This window comes from Engraulis encrasicolus, chromosome 7, assembly GCF_034702125.1.
Source record: "Engraulis encrasicolus isolate BLACKSEA-1 chromosome 7, IST_EnEncr_1.0, whole genome shotgun sequence".
Taxonomy (NCBI): domain Eukaryota; kingdom Metazoa; phylum Chordata; class Actinopteri; order Clupeiformes; family Engraulidae; genus Engraulis; species Engraulis encrasicolus.
In genome coordinates, this window is record NC_085863.1 from 41,281,678 (window position 1) to 41,309,075 (window position 27,398).

The following is a 27,398-nucleotide window of genomic DNA, read 5'->3' on the forward strand; positions in this document are numbered from 1 at the left end:
ATTGAGTTTAAAACTCTTCTGAGTGTATAACCTCAATGGCTTAGGTTAGGCCCTAAATATATTGTAGATATAGGAGCAATATCATCCTAATTGATGTTTTAGATATTCAGTCTCCTCTACTGGTTGTGCCCACAGCCATACATGAAAGCACCTGTATGTGAGCTTGGTTTTGGTCCATTTGAGGCGTGGGCCAAAGGTGCTGTAGCGAGCCACGTCAGGAACACCACATCTGGGTTGCTTCATGAGCTCCACCGTGTCTTCATCCAGGACTCCTGTCACCCTCAGCTTGAAGAAGCTCTGCATCTCGGCCAGGACCTTGCTCCGTTGGATACCCCCTCGCCTACGCGACGCATTGGGGTCCTCGGTCAGGTTGTAGAACCGCTTCAGGTAATTCTGAGGGACGATTAGTTGCGATCAGTAGTGTAGTCTACTTTTTTGAAGTGGGTATACTGTATATTTGAGAAGTTTTTGAGGTGGGTATACTGTTTTGTGCTATTCTAAATAATGGATCAATCAATTTTAAGTGGGTATACTGAAATCCCTGAAATTTAGAAGTGGGTATACTCCGTATACCTGCGTTCTACGTAGACTACACCACTGGTTGCGATTGATTGACTGTAGTTTTGTTAACATTACATCGCAGTTGTTTATTTTTAGGCTTACATTTCTTCTGACTGAGTAAATAGAGCATGAGTTATGTATGCAATGTATTTACATAGGCTACAGTAGTTTGTCATCACACACCTCCCTCCACCTGTCTGTCTGTCTGTCTGTCTGTCTGTCTGTCTGTCTGTCTGTCTGTCTGTCTGTCTGAATGTGTGTTGTGACTGATCATGTATAAAAAAGTATCAATGATATTCTTGCATGTATAAAATACAATATCATCAGTCCATAATTATTGCAAGTTTGAAGTCTAAAAATGACTTAATTATGTACCAACATTGTTTACAACTGGACACAAAAACAGTAAATTAGGTATGAGTATGGATAAATTAAAAAACATCTGGATAGTAACATTTATCACAACACATAACATGTCAGTATACAGGGTTAAAATAACTTTGTTGAAATCAATAGTGGAAAAGAAAATCTGGACCCACCTCAGCAATATCATCACTGCTCTCCTCGGCGTCATTTTGGGACAACAAAGGCACTGAGTACGCCACTGCTGCCAGCACCAGTAGAATCCAGATACTGTCAGTCTTCATGTCTGTCAGTTGATGAGACTTTGTGTAGAAAAGAATCTATGTCCTCTTGGCTTGGTTGCTATTGTGTGTAGAATTTTGTTTGTCCTCAGGTCACCTTGTTTGTTGTGTATAGAAGAGTCTTCAGTGTGTCTGCAGGTCAGGTCTCTGTGTTGATGCTTTTGTCCTGGATTCCAGACTGCTTAAGTACTCTTGTGGAGTCGTGGGCAGATGAGTCACTAGGGGTCATGACACTGTGATTCCACATGAGTACAGGTAATGATGGACATGATGAGTCAATGCTATCCAGTAGGGCTGTAACGATATTGTATCGAACCGAGAAATCGTGATACACAGAGTCACGATACTGTATCGTGATACAAAGAGGCAGTATCGTGATACACCCTTTTAACGTTTTGATAGCCATCTGCCCAGAAAACAACCAAATGATATGAAGTGAGTGAAACTTTTAAAACTTATTTGTAGCCTCTTGTAACCCATTCTACCTTTGAACAATCATAGTTTTTATTCATAAAGATTATAATGTTGGAAAATGTAAAATCGAGGGGTGTATCGAACCGTTTGTCATGAATCGTGATACAAACCGAATCGTGAGTTGAGTGTATCGTTACAGCCCTACTATCCAGGTAATACCTGTGCCAGGTCTCCGTGTGGATCTTGCCCTGGGAATTTCCAATGACAGGAGAGACCCTGTATGTGATGGCCATGTTTTGACTGACCTGCCATTGTTCTTCTTGATAATAATTGGCAACTACACCTACGACCCATTCAGGTGGGTTTCGTATAGGGATGATTCACAAGGGAAGGAGGAAATTGTTTCTGGTTTGTCTTATGTCCTGTCCCTATGGCATTGACATCCCTATGGCTCTGGCATACGACATTGTTTTTTATCTCAGCAATTTAAAGCAAGGGAAGATTTTGGGTTAAATTTCATCAATTTATGGCCCTACCGTGGCTTAACAGTAGGGCACATGTCTGCTGATGTGGCTGACCTGGGTTCGATTCTGGTCCGGCTCCTTTGCCGACCCTTCCCCATCTCTCTCTCCCAAACGTTTCCTGTCTCTCTCGCTCAAACTGTCCTGTCACTAATGAAGTCTATAAAACCAAAATTTATCCTATACATGCCACCAAGAAATGAGATGATCACACTCTATTACACATGTGCATGTGGTCTAATTTATTACAGGTACATGTGTCAACATGTTGCTAATCCAGGAAACAATCTTTCAACACCACCAACAGGTGCCTGAAAAAAATCTGCCAATCGCAGATTTCAGGCAACTATGTACAGTAAAGCTTGTGGGTTTCATCCCTGGTGCGTTCTCTACGTATGTCACTTAAGCATTTGTGGCATGCATGCCAGCCGGAGGGCAACACATCACATGTGTGACAGCTCTGTTGTGTTATAATCCACATCAGGGCACCCTGATCTTAAGATGCTACACTACTATATAATTAGGCTACCGTTAGCGTGCCTGCCAACATTCGTAATAGCTCTCTGCTGCTTGCTGATCGGTGGCTCACTGTGTGTGTGTGTGTGTGTGTGTGTGTGTGCGTGTGTGTGTGTGTGTGTGTGTGTGTGTGTGTGTGTGTGTGTGTGTGTGTGTGTGTGTGTGTGTGTGTGTGTGTGTGTGTGTGTGTGCGTGGGTGTGTGTGTGTGTGTGTGTGTGCGTGTGTGTGCGTGTGTGTCTGTCATATCAAGCTCTGGTACATGTGAATAATAAATATGTCCCTTGAGGCCATATAGTCCATTGAGCCCATCAGAGTCCAAATGCCAAGGTTTTGGCCCACAAGAGTATTACAGGAAAAAAGACATGTAGTGACATAGAAATAAAAAGCACTCAGCTAGGAAGAAGAGAGAAAAAAAAACACATACACGTATGTAAACTCACTGAAGGGGAGATTGTCCATTTAAATCTTGAATTCTAACAAGAAATGTTTGCTATTTTTGTAACATGGAAGGCAGGCTTTGTTTACTTTAGCTGTGTGATATTCTACATTAATTAAATAGAATAGAATAGAATAGAATAGAATAGAATAGAATAGAATAGAATAGAATAGACTTTATTGTCATGCCAGCAGAAAATTGCCTTTGGTCTCACAGAATAAAAACACAAATATACAAAAATATACAAATTGTTGCATCCACCCCTCCCCCCTCCCCCTTCCAAACACCCCTGCCAGCATACACATCATATACAAATCAGGTAACAAGAACAATGTTGTTCAAGTAGTTCATCCAAAGTTTACAAGGTGGAACCTGGGGGTTAATCCATAAGTGAAAAATGACCTTTTTGCCGTCTGTAATCATCCTTCTCTTTTGGATAATGAATACTCTCGGTAAATGGCAAATATGTGGTGAGAAGATACATTTCTTGATATTATTATTACTACAGCAAATCATTTTAAGCATCTCTCAAAGGGAGCAGGAATGGAAAGAGCCTTTTAAAAATTATTATTATTAAAGAAAATGAAAAGGTCTGGGCATGTTTGTGCAAGTCCCCTCTCAGAAAATGCAGAAAGCCCAGCATTGACATCTGAGGACTGTCGGCCCACTGGGAAATGCCCTGTATTCCAGATCGGATTCGCCAGTCCAGGTCTGGTGGCAAGAAAGTCGTCAATGTCATGAGATTGGCTTTCAGTACTTGCAAATGCTTATTATTATGTTGGCTTGGCCACAAACATGCTTCAGTTATATTTTTATACAGTATACTCTGATTGATGGAATCAGAGAGGGAATCATCAACGGGATCTTTTAAAAGATTAGGCCTAGTACGGATGGAATCCGAACTGTTCATGTTTTTCATTTAGTTCTCCCTTGTACAGTGTTCATATCGAACAGACCGAAGCATAAGGCGTAGTTCTTTTCAGTGCCTATGGAAGATTATTTTCAAGATCATACGGCAGTATTGTAATGACAAATGGTTTGCATCACCTGTCCCACCCCCAGTTTAGGCAACAACAACCAAACAGTGAAACCAGGAAGCTTAAGACATAGGCTACACACAGACACAGACACAAACAGAGGCGCAAGTTTGTGCATTGTGCCCCGACTAAACCCCTCGACAACTTTGTCAGAAAACATATTTTTTTGCGTTTTTTAAATTTGTCAGTAACAACAAAATCACTCACACACACACACACACACACACACACACACACACACACACACACACACACACACACACACACACACACACACTTCTATAGGACCTGTGATATGTTTGACAAAAACAGACAGGCTGTGGGAGTCACTTGCTTGAGGGCATAAAACAGGAACAAAGCAACAAGAGAAAAGTCACAAAATCCACGGAATGTCCCATCTCGTCTATACCTGTCGCCTCCGGGCCCAGGGAGAGGCCCTCTCCACTTCACCTATACAGTACATCTCTCCACAGTCTGGTATTATTATTAGAGATGCACCGGATCCTGATTTCTAGGATCCTGCCGGATACCGGATCCACTGTTTAAGATCCTGCCGGATCCGGAACCGGATACTGGATCCTACGAAACACATAGCCTACTCACACACGTGGGCCCTTTTTATCACGTTGGCTCAAACTATTTTGACTTAAAAACCTCGGCTACCGGATCCTGGATCCTGGAACCGGATCCGGATAGTCTGAAAAACCCCTATTATCCTGCCGGATCCGGAACCGGATCTTGGATCCTGTACATCTCTAATTATTATATGGTATTATTCCTCCGTGCTAGTTTGCAACACAGAGCTCAAACTCCCAATCAGCAACTGTGCGGCAAGGGAGGTTACAAAACAAGTTCAAAACAGGTTACAAAACTAGGTGTAGGGCGATAGCTCAGTGCCATAGTATGTATGAGACTTTGGGAGGGAGGTTCTACCACCAAACTAGTCGGCATCCGTTACTCTGGCACCCCGCTTCCTCTCCTACCTCCTCATCCCCCACGCACCCCTTCCGAGGGCTGCAGCAGACTCAAGTGACAGTGACGGCCTTTAGTGACAGTTGCTGTTTTCACAGAGGCCTTTGGCTGATCGATCCCCACATACTTGCATTTGCCTCATGCATTATTGTTATTATTATGGGCTGGGGGGTAAAACATTTTACACACAGCAACACTTTATTTCTTTTTTTCGGGGGGGGGGGTATTATTTTTCAGAGAGGAAAGTGGAGGAGAGACAGGAAGCAAGAGGGGAGAAAGACTTGGGGGGAAGGATCAGAAAATGCCCTGGGCCGAAAATCGAACCCGGGTTGCCCACTTGGCAGTCTTGTACCCAGCCATTATATCCACAACTGGGCCAACACTTTATTCCGTCATTCATTTCTGACTGGGTACTTGGGGCAAGATACACAGAGTAACTTTCAGTACTGCAAGAGTATTATGCAAGTAGCATTCACGGATCGGAGATTTTGTGTCCAGTTAAGGCGTGTTCCATTACAACACAATTAGTCTAGCACCTTAGGTCAGGTTGATCATCATTACCGTATTAACTGGATATATTTCAGCTATCTGATTTGCAAATGTTGTTTACGCATGAACTAATATTGCCTAATATTGATTGTGAAATGAATTGCACAAATGTTTTCAAAGATATCGACACTAGGACAAAATGCTCAGCGGAGGTTTGTGGAAGAGATTGAATTAAGTTTGGCCTAATTTCATTGTTGTACACAGACAACTTCTATTCTATTCTATTCTATTCTATTCTAAGGCACATATTTTGTATGCCATTTTGTTATTGTTTCTCTACTACACCTAATGAAATGTTTTGCTCCAACTAGACTGTACAAACATTGTGTTTTTTGTATTGTCCTCTTTTTGACCAGCAGGTGACACTGTGAATCCAGATGTGAACCGTATCTTGACCTGCATGCTATGAAGTATTATCACTCCCTTGGCTTCATTCATTTCAGAGCACAACCTTGGCAGCAGCCATAATCGCCAGTGGCATCGTTTGGGATGGTACACCAAGCCCATTCAAATATCTGATAAACTTAAATCCTCAGTTTTGAACAAAGGTTGTGGGTATTGCACCTGGAGAGATGGGGCACACTTAAATCCTTTTGTTCATTTAATCGCCAAGCTTTCGGTCGACAGACCTTCCTCAGGGCTCAGTCAGACAGTGTGCAGACATTTTTCTTTCTTGTTCCACAGTTTTTGTTCATGTTTGGCACCTTTTAATCCTGAGTGCGGTGTAATCTGTTCAAATACCTGAAAAGATTGTGAAATCAATCCTGGTGATATGACATCTGTATGACTGTTTGACAATGACGTATATAAAAAAGACAACCAGGATTCATCATTTATTTGATTTATTTCAGTATTGACAGTGAGTTACTACTGTACCATCTCTCTGATGTTATAACACAACTGTCTAAAGGTACAGTTATAAAACCTTGCCATGCCACACAGACACTGACAGACACAGACACAGACACACACAGACACAGATACAGACACAGACACAGACACAGACACAGACACACACACACACACACACACACACACACACACACACACACACACACACACACACACACACACACACGTCAACACCTCCCAATTATCCATGGAATATACCGTAAGACAAGGTACAGTAGTCTTCACTTTTATTACCGTACTCTACATTGGGGCGTAAAAGATGCTCTGACATGTACAAGTATGTGCTTTGAGGCAGAAGAGTATAGAAGAGGGCTCAGACGCCAGGCTCAGCACAGAGGAGAGATGGACCCTAAATACTAGAGATGCACCGGATCCTGATTTTTAGGATCCTGCTGGATACCGGATCCACTGCTTAAGATCCTGCCGGATCCGGAACCGGATACCGGATCCTACGAAAGTTTTGAAACACATAGCCTACTCGCACATGTGGGCCCTTTTTATTACGTTGGCTCAAACTATTTTTTAGACTCATTGGCTTACTGCCACACTGCCTGCACTGGCCGCTTCCAAAGTTCTTTCACTCCATGCAGCAATTGGGGTTGTGAAAGACTGACTTAAAAACCTAGGCTAGAGATGCACCAGATCCTGATTTTTAGGTAACTGCCGGATACCGGATCCACTGCTTAAGATCCTTCCGGATCCGGATCCTATGAAAAACCCTATTATCCTGCCGGATCCAGAACCGGATCTTGGATCCTGTGCATCTCTAGTAAATACACGTCCAAATTACACATCTACTGTACTACTGCCTGCTGACTGCTTTGGCTCGGGACAAGTAATCTGAAAGGGCCCCCCACAGCAGTAATGAGGACCCAGTTCTGCTCACCCCCTGTGCCCGGGACCACTGACCTGTTTGTCCCCCCTTGTTGGCGGCCCTATTCTACAATGCACTACTCTCATTACCAACTACATACACATACGCCCATACAGTATGTACCAGTTTGTTACTCAACACGGATCTTGTATGACTGTTGTGACAAGTAACAAAAATAGTCCTTATAATACCTTATTATACCCCAAAGTTTAATAACACATGATAGAAACTCAAAACCGGGCACGGCGACAGAGGTCATGATGAGGTGAAAAAAAACCCTGAGTTCCCCGAATATACTCTGAGCCCACCCCCTGACTCAGCAGGCAAGGAAGGAGTGCCCTGTGGATTGTATATTCTGACCCATCCTGACTCAGAGGTCAATTAACGAAACAGTTGTCAGTTGCTGTGATCAATAAGTAGCCTAGTGGATCATTCAGCACACACTCCAAATAAAACAGCGTGCTGTACTGCCCTGTCAGGTCTTCTTCCACATTAGTGAGTCACCTACAGCACTGCTGGTCTGAGTGTCTGTAATCAACATGTTTGTGGGATACAGGCTATTGTTTTGCTGTGTGTGTGTTTATGAGTGTGTGTGTGTGTGTGTGTGTGTGTGTGTGTGTGTGTGTGTGTGTGTGTGTGTGTGTGTGTGTGTGTGTGTGTGTGTGTGTGTGTGTGTGTGTGTGTTCATGCGTCTGTGTGAGCGTGTGGATGTGTCTGTGTGTGTGCACGCGTGTACACACATGTATGCACACATTTCCAGAGAAATTAACCTAAACAAAAAATCAGATATCAATCTAGAAGCCTGATAGCTATGAACAGTGGCTCCCGGACAACATAAGAATGTAGGGAAATGTTTGGAGATGAGGCCTTGATGAGCCTGTGTTAACCTGGGGGAATTGTTCTTTTCCAGAGAAAGAATGATTAACATCAAAGCAGGACTTTCTTCCTTCCCTTTGCTGCTCGTGTACATTTGAATTCGCATTGTGCTTCTGCTGTGGGCACTAAGAACAGATTACTGCATGGGCCTACCGGGCCCAGGCCCAGGGGCCCAAGAGCCAAGGGGGCCCTGAAGCCCAAGCCTCCATATTTTCATTCTCATACTGCGTTTTTGTAAACAAGCAACGCCCATGGAGGGGGCCTTTCTTGTTGTGTGGCCCAGCGGCCCATGGAAACATAGTCTGGCCCTGGTGGGCCCTGAGAATATTTGATCTTTTCTCCAGTGAATTTCATTGGAGAGGAGTCCAGATAATAGTGATGGGGGCAAGATCACCTATGTTGACACGGAGTCAAGACCATGACCATTGGTTTTTGGAATGAGGTTACGACTTTTTAAGGTCTTTGACAAGTTAAGACACAGCGTTATAAATTTGCTGCTACCAGAATGACAACGACCAAGTCGTAGTGCATTACTTAAGCCCCTGTGTTATGTAGTAGTGTAGTATGGTAGTTAACTTTTCAATGCCTATTACAGTGTTCCACTGGTGGAACGGTGTGTATAGGGCTGCACGCAGAGTCCAGACCGCTTGCTAGTCAAGTAAAGCTTCTTTGCACAAAAAAAGACCTGAAGTGTGTGGATTATCTCCTTTTTATACAGAAATTTCAACTGAATCCTGCACCTTCTAAACAGATGAGCAGTGGCCTATCTCTACTTTAGTTATCATTATTTATTTTACAAAATACATATGTTTCTTATATAGTGGTACATCCTATGGTCGGTGCGTGGTGTCAATGACATTTATTTAAATTGACATGTGAACTTGAAGAGGTTAAGTCATGGCATAAAGCCTATGACTTAATGCAGTACAGTACAGTAGTGAGGTGGGCAATCTCACCCCATTTCTGAAATAATTATCTGCTATTATATTTAACGTGGTGTTTTTTGTTTTTGTTTTTTTGTGGTTTTGGTTGTGGGTTTTTTTTGGGGGGGGGGGGGTGCCCTCATTATGATTGTTAGAGTGAAGAGTGGTACAGGACGTTAGTAGTGGAGAGCGATGGGGGATGATTGAGAAATTAACTTGGGAATAGAACCTGGGTCCAGTTGGTCATTTGAGCCACGGCCGAGGACTGCTGTCAAGTTAACCCCTTAACACAGAGCCTCTGCTATAACCTTGTGTTTATAACCTTTTTGTCACCGGAATGGTAATGACCAAGCCTTTGTGGATTGTCATAGCAATGTTTTTATGATGCAGTCGCCCGTCGACCGGCCCATTTGCTGTAAGAGGCTGCTGTAACATAACCTGGTTCTCACGCACGAAGATGTACGAAGCACTAAGGGTCTGCGCGAGAGCCAGGCTAGCTGTAACAACCAATCCCTTTTTAACCTCATAGTGCCCCCCTTAGTTTGCCTACCGCTGCAGTATAGTAAGGGGGAGTGTAGAGTAGAGTAGGCCCACATCACTCACGAAGTCAAACATTTGCTTAGACTGAACCCTGTACTTAAGAGGTGGAGGTGGGCTGTAGAGTAGTGCTTATAGAGGTCTGGAATGCATTTAGCTTCTAGCGGCTTGACTCCAATACCTTTTTTATGTGAAATGTTAATGCAACAGGCAAACGTATCGAAGGTGAAGTAACAGACAACGCGAAATATTGTAAGGGGCATACAATTATTTATTTCAGACAAATGTGAATCGTTAGACAAAAAGTACAGGTAGAGCAAAAATAAATCTAAGTGCTTGGAATTCTTTACAAAAGATTGCAACAGTCGACAAAAATAATAGTTCTTTATTTATAGTATTTTTTTAAACTAACTCCTCACCCAATAATTTACATATTTACATTGTCATGTAACTTGTAACATTACATTTCACAGAACAACAGCAATCTGGCCCCATGCTCAAGATGCACGCAATGTTGTGTATTTGGCGCCACACACAGGTGACCCAAAACACTGCTGGTGGACACACAGTACACAGACAGACAGACAGCAGGCTTGTACGAAATTCCGAATGGAAAGAATTTCAATTCAAAATAATGCCATAATACGAACACTAGGTGGTGCCATTACCTTGAATTTCTTTGAATTTAATCTAAAACACCCATTGAAAGTACATAGAACACCACCACCTAGTGTTCGTATTATGGCATGACTTTGAATTGAAATTCTTTCCATTCGGAATTTCGTACAAGCCTGACAGACAGACAGACAGACGGTCAATGCCCTCCAGGGAGGACAGGTAATAATGCCCGATAGTTGCAGTCGCTAAGCCAATCGGTTCCCAAACTGGGGGTCGGGACCCCTGGAGGTAGGGAGGTAGTGAAGGGGGGTCACGGACAAAAGGGAACATAATTCCATAATTTAGTTTGAAACAGTATTCACTTGTTTAATTGATGTAGTTGCTGTCCTGACGATTTCTAGCAATAATTGCGGACAAACTATTAATGGAAAATCTAGCAAGACAAAAAAATTGCCTTCAGGCGATGATATTACCAGAGATCCATTGCTAGGCTAAGACTATGGTGGGTGGAGGCGTCACGAAAATATTCTGAGGTCTAAACGGGGGTCCCCAATGAAAAAGTTTGGGAACCTCTATAGTAGAGGGCTATGTCAACACCGAAGCCACTGGTTTGCTGGAGTCACACTCATGACGTACCTCCGCTGCGGGTCATACTGATACTGCTTATTCCCTTTGAAGAAGTAGATAAAGCCTGTAAAAATGTACAAGTGTTTTGTCATTAATGCCATGTGTGCTACACAGATCCATTGACTTTCACTAGCTTAGCGACATATTCCCTCTTTTAACTTGTCTTAAAGTAAGACAACGCTTAACATGAAAAATAAGACACTTTACCACCTTTATAAACCCCAGCCAACGATTTTAACTGTATTAAGCCCCAAAATAGTGGCATACCCCTTTAAGATTTGTGTATTAATGCACTTTACGTTGTTTACTTAATTATTTAACAAGCTAATTAGTTGCTTATTTATACAACCGTGTGCATTGATGCACAATTAATTACTTAATCCTTTATTTATTTATACGTGTTAGTGACTGGACTCACCATTTGAGGCAGTGGCTGCGTCTACAGACGAATCGATTCCCGGCCACTCGTGAGCAATAGGTCTGGGGTATCCTCTCATCATTTGTTCCCTGTCATTGTCATATCTGTACAAAAATGTATCAATTGAAATGACGGGAAGTCACTGAAATAATTGAAATCTCAATCAGAGTGTACATAGAATGGCCAATTTACTCGAAACAATAAAGTTAGGTAATTCAGCGCCCCATTAGTTGTTGAACGGTTACAATACTTTGATACAATTGATCTACAGTTACAACGTTGAGAAAAGATGATGGTGGTGAGGTGTGGTCTATGTGTTGCAGGCTCACCTCCAACACTCGCTGCCTGTGAAGAAGACGGTCTGCCGCTGCTCACGGAGGTGAAGGGCAGCATCTACAGATTTCAGACCGGGCGGCAGGCCCAGATCGGAGATGTTCTTGGGGTAACCATCTACCAAGGCCATCGCTTTGATTTTCCAGAATTGACTGCCTATGTAAATGAATGACCATTTTAAAAAACAAGAACTGAGATTTGGTTCACACTTAGGTGTACTGTAGGCTGGCTATGTCTGACATCATTAGTTGTAAATCGTAATAGTGTGCTGTTATCTATTTTCACTAGTTTTTTGAGATTGCACTAAGACCCAAGCAGGGCTCTAAATTAACAGCAGCCAACCGGTCAAATGCTGGTGAATTTTCAGTTTGGCTGGGAAAAAAAGACCAACTTACTAGCCACTTTGTCCCATTAATGGGTATTTGTTTGGCTAGTAAGATAACCATCTACTAGCCATCTTGGCTAGTGACGAAAAAAGTTAATTTAGAGCCCTGGACCCAAGTATAATAATTTTACCTACCCTTGAAGAACATCATTGCGGCATTCTCCACATCTTCATATGCTGCATCGATGTACGAGGGGACATCTGGCCACAGACTGACAATAAATGCCACACTAATCTTGTCAAAACTAGGATGGAATCGCCACATAAACCTGTGGTAAAAACAGACGATAAAACATTAGTTATGTTGAAACCAGCCATTTTCCATAAGTTAATAATATCAAGACGTCTATGTACAGTATACATGGGTTCGCCGTGTTTGTAAACACAATGTTGTGAGGAGGGCAAAGACACTGGCAGCCAACCATGTGAGATATTTTTTTTGACCGACAGCGGTAACCAACAATCAGAGGTTGAGTTGTGCGCAACTAGTTTCACGCAGTCAGGGGGAAACAGAAATTGAGAACTCATGTATACACGTGTGTCCTTTAAAGGGACACTATGCAGTAAATGGTCAAAAAAGGTACTGCAACTATGCTGCTCATTGAAACTGGGCTGCCTATTGCCAAATTTGATCTTTTCATGAAAGTTTACAAAGTAATAAACAAAATTCTCCAGTATGGTCCAATTACAGTCATTTGTGCAGATAAAAAAAGTCTATTTTTGGAAATTCAAAATGGCGGACCATTTTCCAGTCATATACTTATAATACTTAGAATGTGATGCTGGTGGTAAGTATTCATGAAAAAGGTAACATTAGTGAATGGGCAGCATGAATTCTGGAAATTAACAACTAAAAATGTCACACAGTGCCCCTTCAAGTATACACAGTAAATTCTGCAGTGTTAAATCAACACTTAGAGAGTACCCAGGGGCCAAATATACTCCAGAAGGTGTTAAATCGTCTCTCTAAGAGTTTAAGGATAGTGTATTTTTTTTACTGTGCATACTATACCTGTCTTTAAAGAAAACCATTTCCTGTTGCATGCCACAGACCGCGTCGAAGGCCAGGTTGGGGTCGCAGCGCTCAGGGGTCTTTGGCGGAGGACGTAACAGTTTCAGGACACTGTAGTTTGGATGAACCCCTGTGCACACATGTAAACACACACACACACACACACACACACGCACACACACACACACACACACACACACACACACACACACACACACACACACGCACACGCACGAACACACACACACACACACACAGACACACACACACACATGCGCAAAAGCAGAAATACGTTCATATATTTCATTGTTGTTCATACATTTCTGTAGACTAGATTCGATAGATAAATTAAATAAAATAGAATTATACATTTTTGTTGCTTGAATCATTATGTAATTTTGATTTGTTTTGAAAGGGATAGTTACTGGCATCATGGATGATTGTGGTGAGACATACCATAGATTTTTTGTATGTCTTTCACGTCCTGATCAGAGAGCTGGAAGTCGTTGTGAGTGACAAAGTTGTAGGAGGGGTACATGACTGCGCCAGGGTCAGGCGAGTGGGGCAGGCCTAAAGTGTGCCCAAACTCATGCACGGCCACGGCAAACAGGTTGTACCCTGCAGCAGCAAAAGAAAAAACTCAGTTAAGGACAGGGGTGCAAAAAGCTGTGCATTGGCCAAAGGTATGCGGGGTCTAAACAAGAAAACACACACATACTTGGGTCAATGACGTTTTGTTTTTTGGGCTCAGACGTCAGGTAGTACAACATCTAATGCAGGCCCGTAGCCAGCCTTGTGGTAGGGGGGATCTTTTTTACCCCGAAAGTGGACTTCATTTGGCTCCCTATTCCAATGTCCTCAAATACACGAGCACACTTATATTTTAATTTAGACTTAGTATATTCATTATGAGTTTGCTGTGAGTCTGTTGCTGTCCTTATTTGTTTGTCTGTTGCTCCCCATTCTTAACATAAATGGACATAAATTGCTTCAAATTACTGCTAGTTTTTTTCATTGTTGGCCCAGTGTTGGGGGATACAAGTGGGGGTCGGGGACGGGAGGGTTGGTTCGAACGAACCCCTCGAACCCCCCTGGCTACGGGCCTGTAATGCCGTGTGCTACTACTATCAGGCCATTGACCCACTCAGAAAAGGAGCGAGAGTGCTATGTTGGGCCAGTTGTTCGAATAAAAATCAGGTGCTCTTCAAAAACAGAGAAAGCCCAGATGAGGACTGGTTTGCAGTTGAAACGCGTATGCATACTATCCCACAAAATAAAGGATCTTTAACCTTTTTCTCTAAAATTAGTGCACCTCAGATCTCTCTAGATTAGCACCTACAACAAGGGGCGTTTTCAGGTTGTCTTCTGTTGCATAGTACGGTACTTGCCTTTGGCGTTGATGGTCCAGTCCTCCTCTGCATCGAAGTGGACGTCTCCCCCGATGCCCTGGCCCGGCTGGAAGGCGTGTGCCAGGATTCCACCGCTGCCATCGAACGATGAGCCATCGCCGTGGTCTGCAGAGGCATGAGGGCGTTTTCACTTTCACTTTTTTTATACGGGTATGTGTCATTGTGTGTAAAATTGAGTCTCTTGAGTCTGAAATAAAAGTTGATGATGTTATCACACATTGACTGAGCATGTATGGTGCTGTAATCCCAGGCTATGTGTGATTACTCAGACCCAGGCAGCCTGCCCCACCAGCTTGCCTTATACAGTAAAAACACACAACACATACACACTGTTTACACACACATTTCACAACAACCCCCCCCCCCCCCCCAAACTCTTGCTCACATCGCTTGTCCAGCTCAGCTGTGATCATCCCCTGCCCCAGTGCTCCTCTCTCTTGCCCTATACCCAGCTATGCCCCCCCCCACACACACACACACACACACACACACACACACACACACACACACACACACACACACACACACACACACACACACACACACACACACACACACACACACACACACTAGTGCTGCTCCCCTCCAGTGCCCGATCCAGATATGACCTAACCCGACCCTCCCACTCCCCTCAGAGTCTAACCCCTTGCCGTGTCCACTTGTATTCTCCTCTCCTCCCTGCTATGCTTACAACCCCCCGGCTACTTCTGACTTCTGATATCCCAGCTGTGATCATCAAGGTCGGAGTAGTGCACTGACCTACCAGGCCCAGGCCCAGGGGCCCAAGAACCAAGGGGGCCCCTAAAGCCCAAGCCTCTCTATTTCTTTTTTCATATTGCATTAAAATCCTACAATCCTAATCTGAGTTCCTCAAAAGAGAAGTTGTTAGCCTGTTAGCAACTTCGGTAGTTGCTAATGGGAAAATGCATTGAAAACAGCAAAGTAGCTAATGTAGTAAGCAACTTTGGTTTTGAGAAATTCACCCCAGATGTGAAAACCCTGAAGCTTTTTGTAAACTAGCACTACCCATGGAGGGGGGGGGGGTCTTTCTTGTTGTCTGTCCCAGAGAAGGGCCCATGGAGTATGTTAAGTGTGTTTATGTGTTTGTCTAATGTGTTGATATGTGTTCTTTGTGTAAACGTTTAGACTCTCTGTGCCCATACCAAGAGAGACAATGAGACAATAAAGGCTCATCCTATCCTAAAGGCTCATCCTATGTAACAGAAGACAACATGAAAACGCCCCTTGTTGTAGGTGCTAATCTAGAAAGTTCTGAGGAGCACTGATTTTAGAGAAAAAGGTTAAAGATCCTCTATTTTGTGGGATATGCATACGCGTTTCAACTGCAAACCAGTCCTCATCACTGGTGATCATAGACATATACAGGGCCGACCCTTGGCATAGGCAGTATAGGCAAATGCTAAGGGCGCCACTCCAGTAGGGGGCGCCGCACCAGAGAATCAGGGATTTTTTTTAAAAAAATCGAACAAATCTAATCTAATCTAATCTATTCTTAAGAATATAATACATCATCACAATAAACACAATCAACATTAAACTAAACAAACAATGCCTTATTTGCCTCCCCCTGTACTGTTTAAGAAGTTAAATTGCAACAAACCGCAAAATGTTAGCGCGTAGGGGGCGCTGAATTGAATACTCGCCTAGGGCAGCAAATCGGCAAGGGCCGGCCCTGGACATATATACACAGACACATAGACCATATACAGTACATACAATAGATATGTCTATGCTTGTGATCACACTGTACCCAGCTGTGGCTGACCATGCCCCTGATGGTGCTCACCTCATTTGAACTACCCAGCTGGGACCCAACAACACCTCCACTCCACTCCACTCCACACACACACACACACACACACACACACACACACACACACACACACACACACACACACACACACACACACACACACACACGCTGTAAAACATTGCAAGCCAGTTAAATCTCAACAAGTAAGTTGCCCTGCTGCCCTAAGCTTACAAGTTAACTCAACTCGAGACTTACTGTAACTCAGCTCAAGGCTTTCTCAAGTTGAGTTAACTTACAAACCTAAGGTAGCGGGGCAACTCACTTTATTACGTTTAACTGGCTACAATGTTTTACAGTACACACACGCACACACACACACACACACACACACACACACACACACACACACACACACACACACACAGACAGACAGACAGACAGACAGACAGACAGACAGACACACACACACACACACACACACACACACACACACACACACACACACACACACACACACGCACACACTCCGGCTCACCTCTCTTGTTGAACGATACGATGATGTCGGCCTCTCTGCGCGCCCGTCGGCGGAACTTGAGAGGCGTGACCTCCGCCCACATCCTCCAGGCCTCCCTGAAGGCCTTCCGCACATGCTTGGGCCTCATCTTGGGGATAGTCCCCTCAAGGCTGAACACACATGCACAGTCACACAGACACAGACACAGACACACACAAAGACACACACACACACACAGTCACACGCATGCATGCACGCACGCACACACACGCACAGTCACACGCACACACGCACGTACAAACACATACACATACACACAAACACACACGCATGCACACATACACATAGTACATGTACACACACAACAAGAGAGAGAGAGAGAGATTACCACATAATTCTGTATAGGATGCATTGCTCGGTCCTCTCAATGCTAAACACATACACACACAGTACACGCACACAGAAGAGTAAGGTACTGTATCATCCGTGCTCCTGCACTTCACAATCTGGTGCGTTATTGGAGAGGACTAAGTTCTAAGGACTAAGTCACCAGAGCATCTTCAGGTGTGGAAAGTCATTTTCTGTGTTATTAGGCCCAGTGCCAAAACTTACCTTTCGTAACAACTTAGAAAAAAAATGACTTTCCACATTTGAGCAGAGTTGTTTCCACATCTGAGCAGAGGTGGTTCACCCATTCATCATCCCAATTGCATGAGAGAAAAAACTTTTCTTTTTTACAAAATATTGAACAGAAACTTCTCTCATCTATGGTCGAGCCTTGACGCATGAGGCCAGAGAGACCATAGGAAAGGATGGGAGGACCAATATTGACAACGGAGGAGTCAGGATGACCCAAACACCACTACCTTTGACACCAGAACACCACATGACCTCTATCACCAGAGATTCTTTATAGAGATATGCCAATGTAATAGGTTGCTATGGACACCTAACATGACCAGGTTCCGGTTTGCCTAAAGGGGTGTGTCATAATACTCCTAGCATTGAATAGAACAGTCCTTAGGTCTGCCTAGGTCTGCCTAAAGGGGGACCCCCCCTCCCCCTTGCAATAATAGAACTCGGAAACAATGGACCAATGGAACCTCTCTCTCTCTACTCTCTCTGCTATCACCTTGACGCCTTCCCTCACCTGTAGGTGAGGTTGTGATTGGTCCACCTCATGAGAGGGCCAAACTCCTCGGCGTCTGATAGGCCGCAGCGTGGCTTCTTCATGGCTTCCAGCGTCTCGCTGTTCAGCTGGCCGCTCTCTGGCAGCCCGAAGGCGCGCTGCATCTGACGCACTTTGACCTGGAAGGCGTCCGGGCCACAGCTGCGCTTCTCTCGACCTCCGTGATCATGGTCAAGAGGATGAAGAGGAGGAGGTTCGTAGCCAAAGAACTTCTGCAGATAGGCCTGTAGGGTGGAAGACGGGTTTGATTATTTTGGTATGTACTGTAAGTAGCACCAGGGCTCTAAATTAACCTTTTTTCATCACTAGCCAAAATGGCTTTCAATCTTTCAATTCAGGTTCAGGTTCAATTGAGTCCCAAGGTCATTCCCCGGCCTTAATCCGTCTCTCTCTCACACACAAGCATTTCCTGACTTCTCTTGAGGCCCCAAAATGCTTTTAAAAGTCAGTGTCAAGAATGCTCTGTTAATTCAATAGTGTTAATTCAACTGTTTGAGTGTTGAAATTAACACATATAGAGTGTAATTTAACAGTTTTAGAGCACATATGGCTTCACTCAAAGTATTGGGTTCAACACTAGCATTGAATGGGACAAGATATTCTCAGAATAGTGTTAAATTAACACTGCATTGTTTACTGTGAAGCATGATGTTGGTAAGTCTGTAAGACAAAGTGTTTTTTGTTTTTGTTATTGCGGTTCCTTTAATCTGTCATTTTCTGGTCCCCTTTGACTCTGCCCTTTGCTTTGTTTTCGCAACAGGGGTCCAGACACGCACGCACGCACACACGCACGCACGCACGCACGCACGCACGCACGCACGCACGCACGCACGCACGCACGGGGAAGCCAACAGGGGACAAAGGGATCAGTTGTCCCGGGCCCTAGGCACAAAGAATTAGGTCCTCATTGTATGTATTGGGAGGGGGGCCCTTACAGATGACTGTCCCGGGGACATCAAAAGCTGTCAGCGGCTCTGCGCGCGCACACACACACACACACACACACACACACACACACACACACACACACACACACACACACACACACACACACACACACACACACACACACACACACAAAAACACACACCTACAGGGCCCTAAGATAGACCCACACAAACAAAAGACAAGAGAATAAAACACTTTCTGAAACCTCAAAAATGACAAGAAAAGGATGTGTTTGAACATTCAACATATCCATAAATTGCACTTCTGTACTGTAAACATTCCAGGGATTCCCCACACCTAAAAAACAGACGTCTGAGGCAGAGATGTTATGCCAACCTACTAATTATTCCATGTCTCCCCAAAATGCAAAATATCTCTCCGACATGGATAGGCATTGTCCTCTAAAACAGTATCACCCTCCTTGTTATTGTCTGTCTTTCCTTTACCCCTTCTTATTTATGAATAAAATAATTAAATGTGCAGTATGTAGGATTGTGGTCAGAGGAGGTATTGCAACTATGCTGTTCAGTGCAGCTGCCAAATTTGTCTTTCTCATGAATATTTACTCTGTAATATACTTGCTTTGTTCCAGTATGATCAAAGTACAGTACGTTTTCCCGCTAAAAACGGTCTATTTCTTGAAATTCAAAATGCCAGGCATGGAGACGAGCCATCTTTTCATGTATAAAGAGTGCAATTTCCCCAGTCATAATAAATACTAAGAATGTCATGATGATGGTTAGTATAACATTTGTGGGCAGCATGAATTCTGAAAATAAGCTACTAAAAATATTGCATAGTGTCACTTTAAGTATACACTACTTACACATTTTGAGTTATTACTAATTTTAATCCACTGTTATGCCCAGTCAATTAACGATCACCATGAGGAATGAGCTACAAGTCTCACTGACTGTAACATTGTTGTTTTGTGACATTGAGTTTTCGGAGAGCTACTAAGATATTTGAATTAGCTTTAGCCCTTTTTCGTCAGAGGACACAGCCGACTTGACTATCTTAGTTTCAGCTGAAAAAGGATCAAAGCAAGAATACAGCTGCCAAAATCTGATATGGTATAGAAAGCTTATAGACAGCTTGAGGCAATCAATAAATCAATTTCTAAATAAACTCACTGCATTGCAGCTGGAGTACAGTATGTCATCATCAAAAAGCCGGAGGCTAGCAGTCAAGTTTTCATCAGAGACAATTTAATATAAAGGAAGATAGTAAAGAGCAAAAACAAAACCCAACAGCAATGCCTGTCATAGAGTCTAACTGTGCTGTATGTGTTCTTTGTTCAGAGTGCATATTAAGCTATATAGTCTAAGTGAATATTACTATAGCATATGGTCCTTTTCATATCACATGTGCCTCATTGATGCATCCAACACATACTGCACCTCACTCAATCAAAAAACAACTGCCAGGTGTAAAATCACAATCTATTTTGACCAAACAATGTTTCTCACGTTCTACACCGTATGTATCACCAAAGTAATGCAATGCTGAGTAACAAACAATGCAAACACTGACCACAGTTGACTTTTTGTGCTTTTTCCAAACTCATGACAGTACATGAATGTCTATGCAGCAAGTATTTCCATATTTCTACGCAATTTCACAAAACCATATAGGCATGCAGTAAGATTCACACAACCGCCAATACCGATCAGCTGAGCTCACCTCTGCAAATGCCCGGGGCTCCTCATCCTGATGGTGTCCCACGCCGGGGGCCAGTGGGGCGGCCAGAGAGAGACCAAGCGTTAGCCACAGCAGCAGCAGCAGCAGCCCCGGGGCTCTTGTCCAGCTTGGGTGCATCGGCAGTGTCGCTGGAGAAACGCATGTCCGCATGGAGCGCATACTTACTCCCCATCAGCAGTGGCTGCAGCAGCAAGGCAGACCCCTGTGTCATTTTGCAGATGGAACAGGTGATTATGTACACACACACACACACACACACACAGGGTTCAAGTCGCAACACGACTCCTGGCAAAGGGCTCTGTGTTTATGTTTTTTTCACAATCACCTGAACATGATGATGCTGGGACATTTATGTGGTTTACTAACATAGTTGTCCACAAACCTGCAATTTAGCGGTTACTTTGCATACAAGGGAATGTTTTTTTGTCAAAAATATAATGACAGCAAATGGTATTACAGTAAAAAAAAATACCAAACACATACACAATTCAAGTAATTGCAAAGGATCAATTAAAGATGATTTTTTTTCAGATATTGATCTGTTGCCGTACACTAATTCACTATTTAATTTCCCAAATATTTTTTTTCACAAGCCAAATATCCCTGTTTATGTAGCAAGGCTGTCAGGCATATATGAGCCCTGTAATTAATTTTGCGTGTCTTCTCTTCATTTCGCTCTTACCCTTAGCCACCTGTTAGCCTTCTTCTGAAAACATGTGAAGACAAAATGCCTTAATTTGTCCATCAATCCTGGAGACAAGTCACTGTACAAGCCCCTCAACAACTCCTCAGTTTGTCCCATCACCAGGGGCCACTGATAGCTTTGGCCAGGGCCAGGAGAAAATCATCCAAAAGGGCCCCCAAATTCTGCCCCCCCCCCCCCCCCCCATGGGCTCTGGATAACTGACCCCTTCTCTGCCCATCACAGAGGGATACAGGCTGCAACTGGAGGATGAGGCACATGTTTTCATGATAATTTTCCCCAATAGAGTAAAATGTTTAAAAAGTCTCCAATACTGCTAGTTTCCCAGGTGTTTTGTCTTATTTTTGTTTTAAATAAATGTATCTAATTTATGTTTTATTTTGTTATGTTATTTTGTTTGTCAATTGTTGACAAGCACAATTGTGGACTTTGTCCTGTCCTGCACCTGGTGTGCACACATTTCCTCTATAGAAATAGAAATATGGCTGTTTCCCATGGACTAACACCTTCATTAAATGATTACTGAAATAATTCTTAATAATGAAATATGAGAGAGCAGTTGCTGTAGTCAGAAACTTTGGTAGCAATTATCAAGGGTTTGATAAGAGTTGGACAATGAATTGAGATATCATTACATTTTTTTTTTTTTTTTTTTACTTTCCACTGAATCAGTTCTTCCGCTCTTTCTACATTTGTGCTGTAAAGAACAATTATGTTTCCAGGGAATTGTTATGTATAGCCCTTATCCTGAATGATAATCATCTAGATCAGTGTTTCCCAACCTTTTTTGTCTTGCGTACCCCCTAAGCATCTTAGTTGTGCCATGAGTACCCCTAATTCATATACTGTATCGCTTTTTCTGTCCTGATGTGACTGTTCCATACATTTCTTATAATAATAACATTTTTCCAAGTACCCCCTGCAGTGTGCTTGCGTACCCCTAGTGGTACACGTACCCCTGGTTGGGAAACACTGATCTAGATTCACAGAAGAGCTAGTCAAAACACCACATACAGTGGTTCACGTACATGTCACAAATGGAAAATTAGTCATTCTTTTGAATCCAAGGACCGGTTATATTGTTCGTGATGAAAATGGCAACACACGAAATCTGTCTTGTTTTATGGTGTGGGTGGGGTGTTTGGATCATGACTTGGTTATGACGTTTTGGCAATACTTTGGCAGAAGCCAATGAAGCCTCTCAAGGGTGTGACTCATCACACATCTGAAAGACAGTGACAACAGCTTTTGACTGTGATGTGTTACACTTCGTGCATAGTAAAATGTTAAGTGTTAAAGGATAACTTCTGCCAATTTCGACCCGCAGTTGTAATGCTCACTCACTCTACCCTGGACTTGTCAGTACCTGAGAAATATTTTTGTTTTTTCTTCAGACTTTTCCGAGATCCTGGTCATTGTAATGGGGGCAGAGTATGTTTAAATAAAAAAATAAAAAAACATCTTGATTTATTCCCAATAACATCCAAAAGGTTACAGCGATACCTTTTCGGATAATATTTGGAGTAGGCCTATGTGAAGAAGGTTTTTGATGTAAACAAAGTCTGCCCCCATTAGAATAGCTCAAATCTCGGAAAGGGCTGAGCCGAAAAATGCAGCATTACTGCACTGGGTAGTGACAAGTCAAGGGTAGTGTGAGCAACAACAGAATATTGAAATTGGCAGAAGTTCTCTATACCATACATCCGGGGACCAGAGGTGTCAAAAGTTAAGTAAAAGAAAAAGTAGATTTGTGGTCCAAGTAGGGTCTACAACACTAGCACACATGATATTACCTAGCTGTTACACCAGCCATATACCTAATGTGGTGGATAGACTGTGTTGTTACTGAAAAACACACAAAAAAACTTTTTTTCTTTTGACACCTCTGCCAGGGACTTGGGTTCGAGTCTGACCCAAGGCCATTTCCCAATCCTCCCCCCCTTCTCTCCCCCACTACTTTCCTGTCAAGAGTCACGTCCTGTCATAATAAAGACAAAAAGCCCCAAAAATAGATTAGGATCACTCTATAGAGGAGTAGTAAATTTGACTCTCTGAATGTTGAATGGGTGTTAACTCAACACTTCAAGAGTCCATATTTAACACTCTTATGTTATACATGTTTTAGGGTCTTCTCTTGAAGTGTTGACTTTCCACAGTAAATGTTACAGTATGGTGATGAAAACAAAGACAGCTCTGAACGCACCTCAGAAACACACCTCACTTTGGGAGTCGTGGGGTGTAATTAACCTTAATGGTTAAATGGGATGATGAGACAGACCACTAAGTTCCCTCAAATGTCAGTTCTATTTGAAGCTGTACATTTTAAAAGTCATCTAGTGGCACCAATTTTGAAACTGAAAACACTGCTGTGACCTACTGTATTTGTTGTTGATTTTAGTTAGGAACAGGTATGATCTTTTATGTACTGTATATTCATTGAGCTGGTATCAGGACAAAACAATAGTCTTCTTATTAGTGAAAAATTATAAACAAAAACCCCCATTCTATGACTAATCACAAGCGACACAAGATCTATTTCTCTGATGCTGGCAGTGCCACTGTACGAGTTTGGAAGAGTTAAGGGTTAAGAGTGGTCCACAGGTACTGCACTTTGACTCATGGGAAATTCTTTCAAGACATACAGTAACAGTGGGAAGTCAAAACTAGTAACATAATAAACTTGCTGTAACATTACATCACTTACAACAATTTTACGTTTGTACATACAGTAGATACAGGGTTCACACACCTTTTTCATGAACAAATTCAAGCACTTTTCAAGCACCTTCAAGCACCCAATTTTCAGTTTTCAAGCACCTTTAATAGGTTGCGGGAAGGGGGTGTGGGGGTCCTCCCCCAGAAAATGTTGTGTTATTAAAATGCAATTTCCTGCATTTTAATGAATGTTAAGATGTTGAATGCCAAATCCCATCTGACATCTAACTCCCTCAGATTTTTGATGTACCTATATTTCTATTATTTGGTTCACTGAGTTTTACTTGACACAAATTCCAAGCATTTTCAAGCACTTAACCAAAAATTCAAGCATTTTCACAACCTTGAAAACACTTAATTGAAATTCAAGCATTTTCAAGGAATTCAAGCACCAGTGGGAACCCTGTAGATAGATAGGAGTAGGGTGAGGGCTAGGCAGCCTGGCTCTGGTAAAAACATGAATCTAGAAACTTGACTTGCATTTCATTCAAAATGCTGATCATCAGTGAGTTTTGTCGAGCATGTCTCACTTAGTTTCACTTTCAACATTTCCCAAACTGACAGATGGCACTAACCAAAATGAATGATTAGTGAGTACACTGGGATAGGTTGTTATTTAGAGTACATACAGTACCTGACCTGCATATGCTGTTTGTTTTGAATTGATTTAGTGGCACAGTAGATATTTTGCTCCCTGCAATTTTTGACCTTGCGTGTTGCTTGTAAAAATCTGCCATTTTACACCAACACGTGATGGGGGTTGACTGTGCACACTGCACTATACATCCATCTTCTAATCCAGGGGTTCCCAACCTTTTCCACTTGGGGCCCACTCGAAATTGTCAAAAATGTTCGGGGCCCACCTCTGACCCAATTAAGAATAAAACTCAAATAAATCAACAACAACACACACCAAAATATGATTATTATTTTTGGAAAATGATTTCAAGGCCCACTTGGAATACCTTCAGGGCCCACCAGTGGGCCCCGCCCATAGGTTGGGAATTACTGTTCTAATCCATGCATACTCGTGATACTACGGTGTGCAATAGAATAATAAACCATGCAGCATATCCAGCACGTTAAATACTGTGAGGTGAACTCTCACTTTTTTTTTCACTAGGCCTACAATAAGTCTGCAAGAGCAGTTACGTATATACAAATAAGGGTTCTGAATTTGAATATGAATCTGAATTGGTTCTGTCTAAAACGTGTAGCTTGCTACGGCAAATCGGTTGACAGGTTGGTCATTGAAAAATGTGACGAAATGGTCCTTAATTGGGTCTAATTTTGTTTTTAAATGCAGTGTTAATTTAGCGCTCAAGAGAGTTCCATATACCAAATACACTAGGAGTGCGTTGCAATATGCGACCTTGCCTCCTCCACTTGCTTCTCGTCATGATGACATCACTGACAACAGCATTATATTTCAATATCTTGCAAAAGCTGAATTGTAAAGTCTTTTTCTCATTTGCAATTGGGAAGGTGAATAAAAAACAGTCCCTCAAAAGTTGTTGTGGCTAAGCTGACAGCTGGGAAACTTTATCGTTTTCTCCACGGAGGAGGGGCCAGGAGGCGGGACGAGGAGACAAGCGCAAGTGGAGGAGGCAAGGTCGCATATTAAAACGCACACTAGATGTTGTTAAACCCTGCTGTACCTTGGCACAGCAATTATTTATATCTAATCATTATATCTACCGTCATTACACCATTGCCAACCTCTGACTGATATAAAGCATAATTCCTGAAAGTTGACAAAATAAGTAAATGTATTAATTACCCTGATAAGTTGCATGGCCCATAGGCTAATACACAAGAACAGTGACTGTGGGGGGTATCGACAAGACATGCGGGCCAGATATTATTTGAGTGTATTCGTTCTCTCACAAGAGCACATAATTGCTGCTGATGAAACATAAATGCTGATGATGAGAGGGGTAATAATTGAGCTCCAACCGCAACAGTGCTGCAGGGAAGCCTTACACAAACATGTCTCAGTAACCGTTATCAGATGCTTCGCATGCCAAGCCAAGAAGATGTAATATGGGTTGATTTACTGTCTACTGTGTCTTCTAAGAAATTAGAGCACGATGAAAGATTACATTCAAATCGTTTTGAAATTACTTAAATGTAATTTGAAGAAAGAACATATCTGGCGATGATAAGGAAAACTTGCTTCTTTTTATATTTATTTAATTTTGTACAAATATGTAAATCATGAGTAAATGTCATATGAATCATATATCATATGAATATGGGTGTGTGTGGAATCTGCCCCAACTGTGACCCTCAAATCCAGTTGCATTTTTTTAGTCCACAACTTGTCTCTGCATTTCTCTTTAGTCCACCCAATGTGTTCTTTGTGTTAGTTCTTTATAATAACATTTGCAGCAGGATTTCACAAACTGAATAGACAGATTTTGATGAGGTTTTCAGGATGGTTTTCTGACCAACTCAGAACTTATTACCTCCGATTCTTCACCATTGCTGGCCTACAGAGCCGTATATAGAGAGAGTCTGGCCAACTATGGATTCGAACGTTCGAGCTATCCCGCTATTTTGATTGGTTCTGGGCTGTTCACATGTTTTATGGACGCAATTTTCATTCCCCACGCTCCCATTAATGAGCATTATCAGATATAAAAAATAACGCACACTATAATATTATAACATTATTATTATGACAAACTGTTGTGCATATGGCTGTAGTGCAGGGCCGGGTCAGGAGAAAAAAACAGCATCGTTTAACTCGTGACAGAAACGGAGGATTTGGGACATACACGGATATAAACTCCCCTTTATGGAATATAAAGGTCAGAATTAATAACCGGAAAGCAGCAGATTTCTCCGTGTTGTGTGTGAGGTAAATGTATTTTTTTCCCCCTTCGACTTTTGTTAACAATTACTTTTGAAAGAAATAGTCATGATGATGACATGCTCTCAAAAACTCCTGTCCGCACTTTGAAAACGAATGAAGTTAGGTTTCTGTCATAACTTGAAATTAGCTTGTCAAATCTTAATTGCCACCTGTAACTATGCTATACTGTGAAAACATAACTTTGCCCACCAAGTTATTTCTGTCGCGCTAATAAGGTCCTTTTCCCCCTGCAATTTAAACTCACGTCCAGTCTCATACTATGAATATCCAGACTCAACCTACTACCATCCAGACTCATCCTACAGTTCTACTGTCTGCAATCGCGATTATGCACTGCTGAGCACATCGTTATTTTTAAACTACTAAATCTCGACACAACGTGAAACTTTGGCGCAAGTATC

The 27,398-nt window shown here is 42.5% G+C and overlaps 1 protein-coding gene across 1 annotated transcript in view; it reads right to left on the reverse strand.

Moving 5' to 3' along the window:
* Positions 1-20,860, reverse strand: part of LOC134451842 (uncharacterized) — a 32,866-nt gene extending 12,006 nt beyond the window's left edge. Inside the window, exons 1-13 of the mRNA XM_063202241.1 lie at positions 20,684-20,860; positions 18,014-18,276; positions 16,885-17,033; positions 14,555-14,680; positions 13,608-13,784; positions 13,167-13,260; positions 12,290-12,423; positions 11,766-11,925; positions 11,437-11,540; positions 10,989-11,082; positions 4,141-4,204; positions 1,101-1,244; positions 152-393 (exon numbers count right to left, since the gene is read on the reverse strand). Of these exons, the coding sequence (XP_063058311.1) occupies positions 152-393; positions 1,101-1,244; positions 4,141-4,204; positions 10,989-11,082; positions 11,437-11,540; positions 11,766-11,925; positions 12,290-12,423; positions 13,167-13,260; positions 13,608-13,784; positions 14,555-14,680; positions 16,885-17,033; positions 18,014-18,276; positions 20,684-20,860 (1,928 nt within the window). The remainder of the gene's footprint in view (positions 1-151; positions 394-1,100; positions 1,245-4,140; positions 4,205-10,988; positions 11,083-11,436; positions 11,541-11,765; positions 11,926-12,289; positions 12,424-13,166; positions 13,261-13,607; positions 13,785-14,554; positions 14,681-16,884; positions 17,034-18,013; positions 18,277-20,683) is intronic.
* Positions 20,861-27,398: the final 6,538 nt, after the last annotated feature.